The sequence below is a fragment of the Anolis sagrei genome, chromosome 2 (assembly GCF_037176765.1).
Source record: "Anolis sagrei isolate rAnoSag1 chromosome 2, rAnoSag1.mat, whole genome shotgun sequence".
Classification (NCBI taxonomy): domain Eukaryota; kingdom Metazoa; phylum Chordata; class Lepidosauria; order Squamata; family Dactyloidae; genus Anolis; species Anolis sagrei.
Window position 1 is genome coordinate 272836166 of NC_090022.1, and position 12335 is coordinate 272848500.

Genomic DNA, 12335 nt, shown 5'->3' on the forward strand with positions numbered 1-12335 from the left:
AGATATACTTTTCCAGCTTGTCTCATAGGGCTGTTGTAAAAAGGCCTTTTGGTGTTTAAAATAACAATAAGAAAAATAGAAAAAAATTCTAAGGATTTAGGGAAGAAATATTGATCAAGATCCTGCCGGAGGAACATAGCTATAATTATGAAGCTGTTATAGGCACACCTTTTGGCACATTTCAGCAGTGCTGCTCCACTAACAGAAGCATTTCTGAAGTGCTGGAAGTTGGGACAATATGTAGTGCTGCCTCCAGGCTTCTCCTTTCAGTGCAACTTGTCACAGTGTACCAGCTGTGCTTGCTCAGATATCCCAAGACATCTGACTTGGGATATCTGACTGATTTTTTAATCTCTGTAGTTAGTTTAAAACTCTTTTAATCTCAATGTATGTATGTTTTCAACTGCATGCTTATAACATTTAGTAAACTGCCTTGTTTTCCAGTGTTGGAGAAGGAAAGTAAATACATGAAGTGATGGATTCAGGGAGTGATTTTTTGAGTAGGAAAGTTAGAATGGCATCTTTCTTTTGGACACCACCTAAATTCAAGGACCAAACTCTAATTGCTAGTCAAATTGTTGTAACACAAAAGGACAAGGATTCATGCTCATTGTGCTGTAGCCAATTAACACACAGGGATGGATGATGAAAACAAAGCTTTAATTCAGTTTCTGCAGAAATGAGTGCTGATAATTCATAAAGCAAGCTTACACATTTATCCATTTGGAAGTCTTTTTAAAGCTTCCTAACCAACAACATTTTGCTTTCTCTCTGCCACCTGCTCCAACATTGATTTAAGGAAGCTGCTCTAATTGGGATCAGTGATCAGATTTAGACCAAGGACAACTCCTTGAAGTCTGCCTTGTAAATCTTTAAGGCTTTTAATGAAGTAGACAAATGGCAAGTTGGACTTCCCCTATTCTAAACATATGGAAAAGGAAAAGGGCTGTAACCCATTCACTTTGTTCTTTAAGTCATCTCATTGTTGGATTCCTTTTTCCTGGCTCAGCTGACATTTCTTTCCCATCAAGCCAAAGATCCCTTTTCCCTATAATACAATAGTTGAAATGAATACAGGCATCTAAACCTCATACGAGATTATGCGCTTTTCATGGCCTCTCCTTTAAAACACATTACACAGTCTGAGACTATTAAGCAGTTGAATCAGACATCAGCAGCTGAAGCACCTGGTAGGATATTGCTAGCATGAACAACACAGGCGTAATAAGAAGAAATAAAGATTTTTTAAAGAAATGCATAGTTGTTGGGTTTTTTTTTAAAAAAAACCCAATTTACAAGTGTCCCCTTGTGATTTTCCTTATCCAGTCAAGTTGGTGCTCTCCAAGGCGAGCATAAACACCAGGGGTGTGAATGTTTTCACATATCTCTCCTCCAAAAGAAACCACACCTTTTTGTTCCCCGTTGCATATCAAAGGGCCACCGGAATCACCCTGATAAAAAAAAGGAAAGTGCAGAGTTTATTTTATTATTCACAGAAGCAGATTTGTACTTTTCTTTTAAAAAATATATTATCACAACAATATCCTAAGGAGAATGTTGAAAAATGTAAACCTTGCATTTATACATTGTTTTTCCATTTATTAAAAAATGAACCTGGAGGATCTCAAAGGGACTTGCGTACGAGTAGAAATTAGGTTTGTATTATTAAGTGCATTCAATGAAAGTATATGAAATAGGTTGCAAATTTGTGTTACAAATAAAGGACATTTTAAAAGGACTAAACAGTCAGAAGATAATGCTTTAAAAATTTAAAAAGGTTAATTTTGCTCTATGTGATGCATACAGTTAAATATTTAAGGGAGATAATAGTATATCACTTGCTAAGTATTTATCACTTGCTAAGTGACAATTATGTCATAATATAGTTACAAATTATTTATTCGAGAAAGAGGTTAGTTATTTGTAACTTGTTATTTTCAGCCTCTGATCAAGAACAAAAGAAGTTACTATAGATTGAATCAACATTGCCATATTGTTGAGTTTCAAAAACAGTTCCAAAATGCAGAGTGACTACATTGAACTGATTTAGATGAGTCTGCACTACCATATAATCCAGTTCATTGCAGTTAATCTGCATTCTAAAACTGCACTATATGGCACTGTAGATCCACTCTGGCACCACGGACCAGTTAGGCCAGTAGTCTCTTCATTGACTGGATGCACTTCTTGAGTTTCTAATGAGACTGGAAACTCTAATGGACCATTAATGATACATTTTGATATCTGTGGTAGAACTCAAAATTTACATCTGTTTAAATTAACTGATATTGTTCAAGGTAACTGTATGCTTTGCTTCACTTCATTGTTTCTAATTCTGGAAGAGCTATGGCTGAACCTGAGATCATATTCACGTAAATCATATTTTATCAATGCTTGATCCAAAAGCACTAGATTCGTCTGATTGTGGAAGCTAAGCAAAGTCAGCCCTGGTTAGTACTCAGATGGGGGACCACCAGTGAATACTGTGGGCCATATTTTGGAGGAAGGGACTGGAAAAACCAAACAAAACATCAAATCAACATGGAACATGCCTAGATTTTCGACAGGCTCCCGCACCATTAATATTATAATGTCCATACGAAACTGTATTTTTATAGCACAATGTGGATGTTTCCATATGGTATTTCCAGGAGTACTAGAGGCATTTTTGTAAAATAATTATAGGGCTTGGATTTCAATTTACATAAAGACTCTGCAGATTGGACTTTTTGAGTGAATATGATTGATATGTTCTCTCTAGGAATCTCCAAGGTCCTCTTGTGTGACTCCATGGTCAGTTTGTGGCAGAGGTTGACCATAGAGGTGAATCCCAGGAACTAGAGGTTCTTAGAGAGAACACTTCCCTAGGCATTGTAGGACCTCCAGTCTGATTCTGTGCTTGATGTCTGAGAGAAGTTGAAGACAGAGATTCCATGGCAGGAGTTTTCTCAGATTAAAAAATAGTGGGTGTTTTATTTGTGGGTTTTTCAATTTTGTGGGAGTCTTGTGCCCCTAAGCCCTGAAAATGTGGAGGTGTTGACTGTACAAAGCAAATCAGAAATAATTTTTCAGACCCAAGGACCGTTTCACAAGGGATTTAACATTTTTTCTCAGCAAGAGTAATTTTTTAAAAATCATGTCAGAAGTGAATTGAGTATAGACAGCAAGTGGCTTCTGGTGTGAGAGAATTGGCCATCTGCAAGGACGTTGCCCAGGGGATTCCCGGATGTGTTACCATCCTGTGGTAGGCTTCTCTCATGTCCATACATGGGAAGCTGGGGCTGACAGACATGAGCTCACTCCGTCTGGCAGATTCAAACCGCCGACCCTCAGCTCAGTGGATCAGCAGTTCAGTTGGCAAAAGGGTTTAACCCATAGCTCCACCGCAACTCATAGCAAGACTAATGAACTTGTAAATAAAATTTCTTACCCTACATGAACCCTTCCCTCCTTTTTTGTCACCGGCGCACACCATATTCATTGTTAAGCGATGGCGGTAATTACTACAGATTCTTCTGTCAAGGACAGTAACATTCACTTCTTGCAGTGTATCAGGAAGAATCGGGAGTGTCTTGTGAATTCTTCCCCAGCCAGCTACAAGACACTGGGTACCTGCTTTTATGTCCGTGAAAGTTTGGGTGAGGTTGATGGTGGACACATATCTATTAATCTCGGCTGAGTGCTCAAGCTTTGGTGGGTTAAAAAGAGAAGGGAGGAAGGAAGGGGAGAGAGAGAGAGAGAGAGAGAGAGAGAGGAGAGGGAGAGAGAACAACAATGCATGAGAAAAGAAACCCAGATTCAAAATCTTCACTTAGATGTGACACCTATGAAATGACTATGCCTAATGGTTGGGCTGACTGTTTGTAGTCCTCTGACTGCTAAGGGCAACTTCCATCTCTTGCTTTGTGTTCCCCAGTCATCATCTCTTAAGGCTTCTGTCTATTCCTACCAGTTGCATGCTTTCGGACATTTCAGTGGACAACAGTTTTAAGATTTGCAATGTAACTGTTTGGGAGATAAAATTGATGTATGAGAGTACAGGAAACAGAGAAAGAAGAACGAAAGTATGACGTTTGTTATCCTACTGTTCCCAGCTTTACATCTAAGGCCAAAAAATGGGACATAACAAATGGGATCAGTAATAGTAATAGCAAGGTCATTTGTCCACCAAGATCTTGAAAAAAGTGATTTTTAAAAAAGACAACTTGCAGAATCCCCTTATAGAATAGACATGAGAAACCATTTTTTGTTTTTGTTTTTTTGTCCACTGTATTTCCCATGCTCCAATATTTCAGAAATGAAATCTGGGATATATGTAGCCAAGCAAGTATGGGTTATTAGGCCCATGTTGACAAACTCTATATCACCTGCTGATATCATACACAAATGAGTTCTGAAATATGTGTTGCAGTTTGCAAAATCTCAGGACAATGTATTGAATCCAAGAGATTGTCATTCTTAAAAAGCATTGAAATTGGTAAGAGTTTGATGAGTAAGCACATTTATTTTAATGAGACAAAATCAAGACTGTTTAACAGAAATTATGGAAGTTTTAGGGTTTTATACATCTCCCCTCTTAACACAATGAAGAAAATATGTGTGTACATGCATGTGTGCACATACAACTCTCTTTCTCATACACTCCCTCTTTCTCAAAGTGGCATTCGCAACTCATCCTAGAGTAAAAATACAGCAGCATTGGTTTCATTGGGGACCTCCTTCTGACCCACACATTCCTACTCAAGATTGAATGGAACAACAAAAAAGTGCTCTTATACTCTTAAGATGATGGCACTGCTCAATAGTCCTACTAAGAAAGAGCACAAAGCAGTAGCAAAATTCAGCACCAGTCTCCAGAATGGCAAAGAGGATTCTGGGAGCTGTAGTCCAAAATGTACCTTTTTCGACCAATTGGAAAAATAGAAAATGCTTGGTTTTTTGTTAACAGCTTCACAATATACCTGCAACAGCATCAGATCATTTTCATGTCTCTTTGCATTATAGCGTGAGTAAGGAATCTGTTTAGCAACTGCAATGCTCTGTTTCGAATGCTCTGGCTTCTTCCGTGAATGAGCTCCAAGAATGACTTTGACAGTTCCACTACTACAAAAATAAATAAGACAAATTAGAAGACATGCAAAGTGCATTCCTAGCAAGTAGAATACTAATGCACAGCCTGAAATCTTATTGGTGCTCGTTTTGGTGCAGCATAAGTACATCAGTGCAATAGTATAAGAAGGAAGTATGATACTGCAGGCAGGTGGCCATGAAAGGAGTAAGGCATGGGAGAAGTGAGCATCTACAGCTTGGATCTTACCATAACTGTTGCGTTTATGTTGGGCTTATGACTGCGCATTAAGGATTGATTGACTGATTGAGTGTGTTATAGGAATGCTAGCTGTCAGGAACTGGCCCTGAGATTCAGCACTTGGACCCTCTACTTCTGGGCTCAGGGCAAGGAGGAAGAATACACAGGATGAAAGCACATTTGTGCTGAGATGGTCTCTGAGAAAAAAGATAGGAAAGGCTCCGGTCTTGATGGATTATCGGCGCTATATTACAAGGCTCTGCAAGACCAGCCATGCATACCATTACTCCAAATGATGGGCAATGTCTTAAGTAATAGCAAGCTACTATAACGGTAATTCCTAAAGATAACTAAGACACTGAAGACCCTAAAGATTTGTGCTGGAAGTTTGGCTTAGAGGTTGAAGAAAGTCCTGTAGGCCTTGATATGTAAAGATCATGCACGGTTTCTAAGTGAACGGGTGTTATTATGTGGTGAAAGGATGTGCCAATGGTTCTTTTTCCTTTAATGGGTGTAGAATATAAAGAGAGTGTAGCAATCAGAAAGATCATGTCAAGACAGATTAGATAATGTAGATTGTATGTAGTCAGGCCCGTAGCCAGGATTTTGTTTCGGGGGGGGGGGGGGGGCTGAATTTTTTTTCAGGGGGGTTTCGGGGGGGGGGTGGCTGAGTTTCGGGGGGGGGGTGGGCTGAGTATGAGTGAAAGAGGGTCTAGCCTAGCAAACCTTTTGTATCATTACCCCAATACCCCCATGCATATGGGATATTGAGTATGGTGATCAGATCATGATATGAATAAACATAACAGTTTAAATAATGCACCATTAAGCCAGGCTTCAGCCCCCCCCCCCCGAAACTTTCATGGTGGTTCGCGAAAAGGCCTTAATGGTGCATTATTTAAACTGTTATGTTTATAGAACGTAGTAGTGATATGTTTTCCTTTATTCTAAAAAAGTATTTTTATTAATTTTTCTAAACAAAAATCACCATGGAGCTTATTCTTCTAGCAAATGCACTTTTCTCCATTGTAGCATGATTTGCAAACACAGCTGTTTATTAGAATGTGGATTTCAACAATTAATACTGATTAACTTTGTAAAAACAGGATAATTTATATACACTTACTACTTGCAGTGGGCTGCTGTTAACACCCAGTTTGGTTTGATTAATGTTCCTCCACATAGGCCCCCTCCTTGGACTATGGCCATGAAAGGTCTTGAGTGTGGAATGGATTCTCTCCCTCCGATTATGTCCGCACATTGATCTAAGGGAAGGAAGAAACCAATGTTAAGTTACAAAGAGACACAAACAGACATTATGATAGTACTAACTCCTTCAGTAATAGTGGTGTTAAGCCCTATCAAAAAGGCACCAAATCTTGTCTCCTCCCAGAAACTAAGTAGGGTCATCTCTGGCTAGTATTTGGAAAGAACACTAGCAATGAATACCAGGTGCTGTAAGCTATATTTTTCTCTCACACTCACACAAAAACAACACTACTGTAAAAGAAGCCTGATGACCATCATGTTGCAAATAGCAGCCTTCTCAAGCCTCCACTAGTTATTTGTTATCTATATAATTGCTTACTGTACTGTATGTGAATATTGGTTTGCAATTTTACCTAATCTCCTTGTTGTGGAAGGGGCTGCGGATCATGTGATCAGAATTGGGCATGTTCAGACTCAGGCTCCATTTTAGATTTCAGATGCCTTTAGACATCAGTAGGAACAGTTCAGTTTAGACTTCAATGCAGGATCTTCTTCCTTAGATCTCAGAACAGAGAGATGCTTTGGACTATGGACTATTGTTTCTAAGAAAGATCCCCTGTGTTACCTACACAGAGAAACAACTTAAAATCCTCTTGTAACTGGATTCATAAGGAAAGTGCATGTATACATGAAGTTTTGTGAGTAAACCAACTCTGTGGGTCTTAAAGAAGACTGTTTATTTTGTCTCTTGAGAACATGATTTAAAGGCAAATATATTATAGGGAGAGTAGATGTTCTTAGGCAACTAAAGGAACATTTCTGAAACTCCGCTGTATATATCTCCAAAAGATCATTTGAACAGTGGGTTTTCAAAAGGGTAATGAATCCCATTTCCCAAATGGTTATGAAGATTCATATTTTCCAAAACATCAAACCAAAAAGTATTCCACTAACATATGTAAGCACAGGGTGTTTCAGGCAGCCACTTACAGTATGTATCACCCCAAAGAGGAAAAATATTCTTGTGTAATTGATATGTCTAAGGACTTCATTATATTGAAGTAGGGAAGTGTTTGGTAGAGTAGAGCTCAGTCATACTGAATTTTGAAATGACACTGTTAAATGTATCAGTGTTACTCAGTTGTACTCAGCATTCTTTTAGTTGATTTTTGTCATCACATTGTAATTGATGAATGGTGAAATTTTCAGTCGCTGCAGAGTAATCACATTGTTAACACAACAATTTCCTAACCAAACCCCACGATTCCATTTTAAAGTTAAACATCTTGAGTGCCATTCAGTGGAAGTTGAGTATGCCTGGTTCCCACAGAACTGAAGAACATAAGGACCATCAAATTAGGCACCAACTAAGTGTTTATTTCTATTCATATTCATTCATTCATTTGATGGTGCAGAAAATAATTATAAAGTGTATAAATAATTAGAGAAATTGTGTTTAATTCTTGCCAGCATGAGCTCTTTAGTCTCTCTCCTGTTCTCTGTCCTTGTTGCTCTCTTACCCACATCTTTCAAACTCAGGTTTCATGGTTGCAGATTGTTGCTGTATTTCTAGTTTGTAGCTTTTAATTTATTTAGTTTTTAAGATTGTGCGTCGCTTTGGGTTTCAGTGCTTGGGAGAAAAGAAGGGTAACAACAACAACAACAACAACAGAAATTACAACAAAAATAGATGGTATGCATTAAATTAGAAACATGTGTTGTAGAATCTTGGATGCAATTTAAGAAAAGGAAAAACGGAGGGCTGCACAAACACAACAAGGACCAAGTACCAAAAGCACAATAATCCCAATTAAACAGCTCAAGGGAAGATCCCAGGGGCTCACATGTCTTTACACTAATGCACAGAGCATGGGAAATAAACAAGACGAACTCCAACTTCTAGCACAACACCACAAATATGATATCATAGCCATCACTGAAACCTGGTGGGATGACTCCTATCGCTGGAATGTAGATATCGAGGGGTATAACCTCTTTCACAGAAACCGAACAAAGGGGAGAGGAGGCGGAGTAGCCTTATATGTCAAAAACTATTATGCTGCAGAAGAAATTCAAGACAGCAATCTGGGAAACCAGCTTGAAATCATCTGGATAAGAATCAAGGGAACTGGGACTCAAAAAGATGTCGTTGTAGGCGTCTACTACAGACCCCCAAGCCAGGAGGAAGATCTTGATGAAGTCTTCTGCCAACAGTTGACCAAACAGGCACAGAAAAGAGATGTAGTAGTCATGGGCGATTTCAACTATCCCGATATTTGCTGGAAAACAAACTCGGCCAAGAGTACAAGGTCCAACAAATTCCTCGCTTGCCTTGCAGACAATTTCATGGTCCAGAAGGTAGAAGAGGCAACAAGGGAATTGGCTACTCTTGATCTCATCCTAACAAATGCGGAGGACCTGATCGATGCGGTCGAAGTGGTAGGATCCTTAGGGGCAAGTGACCATGTGCTCCTGCAATTTGAGGTACAAAGGAAGGCCGAAACTAAGACAAGTCAAACCCGCATTTTGGACTTTAGGAGAGCTGATTTCCAAAAAATGAAGGAAACGCTGAGCAGCATTCCGTGGACATAGATACTAAAAGACAAGGGAGCTACGGATGGATGGGAATTTCTCAAGAGTGAAATACTCAAGGCGCAATTGCAAACCGTGCCAACAAAGAGAAAAAATAGGACAAGTGCAAAGAAGCCAGAATGGATGTCCAAAGAACTTCTAACTGTGTTAAGACACAAAAGAGACATGCACAAGAAGTGGAAAAAGGGAGAAATCACCAAAGAAGAATTCAAACAAATAGCCAACACCTGTAGGGAAAAGGTCCGCAAAGCTAAAGCAAAAAATGAGCTCAGACTTGCCAGGGACATTAAAAACAATAAAAAGGGCTTCTATTCTTATGTCAGTAGAAAAAGGAAAAACAAGGAGGCGATAGGACCTCTTCGAGGAGAAGATGGGGCAATGCTGACAGGGGATAGGGAAAAGGCAGAACTACTTAATGCCTTCTTTGCCTCGGTCTTCTCACAAAAAGAGAGTCTTCAACCTCAGCAAGATGGAGTGGATGAGGGATTGGAGGACATCCAACCCCAAATTGGGAAAGAAGTCGTCCAGGAATACCTGGCCGCTCTTAATGAGTTCAAGTCCCCAGGGCCAGATCAACTACACCCCAGAGTATTGAAGGAACTAGTGGAAGTCATTTCGGAATCACTGGCAACCATCTTTGAGAGTTCTTGGAGAACGGGAGAAGTTCCAGCAGATTGGAGGAGGGCCAATGTGGTCCCAATCTTCAAGAAGGGAAAAAAGGACGACCCAAACATCTACCGTCCGGTCAGCTTCACGTCGATACCGGGCAAGATTCTGGAAAAGATTGTTAAGGAAGCGGTCTGCAAACACTTAGAAACAAATGCAGTCATCGCTAATAGTCAACATGGATTTATCAAAAACAAGTCATGCCAGACTAATCTGATCTCTTTCTTCGATAGAGCTACAAGCTGGGTAGATGCGGGGAATGCCGTGGATGTAGCGTACCTGGATTTCAGTAAGGCCTTCGACAAGGTCCCCCATGACCTTCTGGCAAGGAAACTAGTCCAATGTGGGCTAGGCAAAACTACGGTGAGGTGGATCTGTAATTGGTTAAGTGGACGAACACAGAGAGTGCTCACTAATGCTTCCTCTTCATCTTGGAAAGAAGTGACAAGTGGAGTGCCGCAGGGTTCCGTCCTGGGCCCGGTCCTGTTCAACATCTTTATTAATGACTTAGATGAAGGGCTAGAAGGCATGATCATCAAGTTTGCAGACGACACCAAATTGGGAGGGATAGCCAGAGGACAGGAGCAGAATTCAAAACGATCTTGACAGATTAGAGAGATGGGCCAAAACTAACAAAATGAAGTTCAACAGTGACAAATGCAAGATACTCCACTTTGGCAGAAAAAATGAAATGCAAAGATACAGAATGGGGGACGCCTGGCTCGAGAGCAGTACGTGTGAAAAAGATCTTGGAGTCCTCGTGGACAACAAGTTAAACATGAGCCAACAATGTGATGTGGCGGCAAAAAAAGCCAATGGGATTTTGGCCTGCATCAATAGGACCATAGTGTCTAGATCTAAGGAAGTAATGCTACCCCTCTATTCTGCTTTGGTTAGACCACATCTGGAATATTGTGTCCAATTCTGGGCACCACAATTCAAGAGAGACATTGACAAGCTGGAATGTGTCCAGAGGAGGGCGACTAAAATGATCAAGGGTCTGGAGAACAAGCCCTATGAGGAACGGCTTAGGGAACTGGGCATGTTTAGCCTGAAGAAGAGAAGGCTGAGAGGAGATATGATAGCCATGTATAAATATGTGAGAGGAAGCCACAGGGAGGAGGGAGCAAGCTTGTTTTCTGCTTCCTTGGAGACTAGGACGCGGAACAATGGCTTCAAACTACAAGAGAGGAGATTCCATCTGAACATTAGGAAGAACTTCCTGACTGTGAGAGCCGTTCAGCAGTGGAACTCTCTGCCCCGGAGTGTGGTGGAGGCTCCTTCTTTGGAAGCTTCTAAACAGAGGCTGGATGGCCATCTGTCAGGGGTGATTTGAATGCAATATTCCTGCTTCTTGGCAGGGGGTTGGACTGGATGGCCCATGAGGTCTCTTCCAACTCTTTGATTCTATGATTCTATGATTCTATGAAAAGTAAAGTGAGAAAAGAAAAACAAATGATATGGTGGTTGAAACCACATGCCTGAAGGTTATATCATGGCTCTCACTGTAGTCTCCCTCATTTTGCAAATACTAAGAATCTGTATTTTTGCAACAATCAGAACACAAGGCTACATTAGCTGTTTCATTCCAAAATATCATACCTTTTGCATATTAAATACCTGTAGTTGATACTCTCAGAGAGAAAACACTAGATTAATATTATGCAGCACACTTACCTCTGGAAATTCTGAGAAGGAAAATGGCCATAAAAAGCCAAATGTCAAAGAGGAGAGCCATTCTTGCTCCTATCCGTTTTACCCCATGCATCAATGGTAGATATATATGATATTCAAAGGAAGTGGGTTTGGCTTCTTTCTCTTATGTGGTTTGCATCAGAAACCGAGAAATCTGCCATAGCTCCAGTATGAACACTAAAAGTAATCTTTTGTTCATTTCTATTCCTGAAATGTTCATCATACCATTTCCACTAAATACCTTTCTCAATGCAAAATGAAGCAAAAAAGACAGAGTTCTCAGTTCTGACATCTTTTAATTCAGTTTGTCGTCTGGAATATAGAAGATGTTTCGTGTCATATATGTGCATTGAAGATTGGTGTGTAAAAGAAATGTTATAGAATTCATGAAAAAATCCTGATTTCCTGCTGAGTCAGAAGTATGCTTTGTGGGAATTAGAGAGATCAGGTGAGAAAGGCACTGTGTTCATATACCTCTAGCCTCTATTTCCAATCAGAAACTAGAAATGAGGAGATTCAAAATACAATAGTTTAATCTTCAGAAAACATTAAGGAGTGGTTGCCAGAAAAGAAGAACACTACGTTTGAGTGTCCCACATCATTATAGTGAAACCATTGTCATTAAGGTATTTTTTTTGTGTGTGTGTCAATGATCAAGGGTCTGGAGAAGAAGTCCTATGAGGAGAGGCTTAAAGAGCTGGGCATGTTTAGCCTGCAGAAGAGAAGGCGGATAGGAGACATGATGGCCAGGTATAAATATGTGAGGGGAAGTCATAGGGAGGAGTGAGCAGCTTGTTTTCTGCTGCCCTGGAGACTAGGACATGGAATAATGCTTTCAATACAGAAATGGAGATTCCACCTGAAC

The 12335-nt window shown here is 40.0% G+C and overlaps 1 protein-coding gene across 1 annotated transcript; it reads right to left on the reverse strand.

Moving 5' to 3' along the window:
- Positions 1 to 1108: 1108 nt before the first annotated feature.
- On the reverse strand, positions 1109 to 11513 carry LOC137096215 (granzyme A-like). The gene is made up of 5 exons (XM_067464860.1): positions 11453 to 11513; positions 6435 to 6573; positions 4962 to 5103; positions 3431 to 3688; positions 1109 to 1451 (listed from the first exon to the last, which is right to left on the reverse strand). The coding sequence occupies exons 1-5, from the start codon at positions 11511 to 11513 to the stop codon at positions 1293 to 1295; spliced, it is 759 nt and encodes a 252-aa protein (XP_067320961.1). The 3' UTR covers positions 1109 to 1292.
- Positions 11514 to 12335: the final 822 nt, after the last annotated feature.

Excerpts from the sequence above, each read along its gene's own strand:
- LOC137096215 (XM_067464860.1), bottom strand. The coding sequence starts at position 11,513 with ATGGCTCTCCTCTTTGACATTTGGCTTTTTATGGCCATTTTCCTTCTC. Across the intron at positions 5,104-6,434 it reads ACAGCAGCCCACTGCAAGTA|TAGTGGAACTGTCAAAGTCA; the intron begins GTAAGTGTATAT and ends TTATTTTTGTAG. Across the intron at positions 1,452-3,430 it reads GAGGGAAGGGTTCATGTAGG|GGTGATTCCGGTGGCCCTTT; the intron begins GTAAGAAATTTT and ends TTTTTTTATCAG.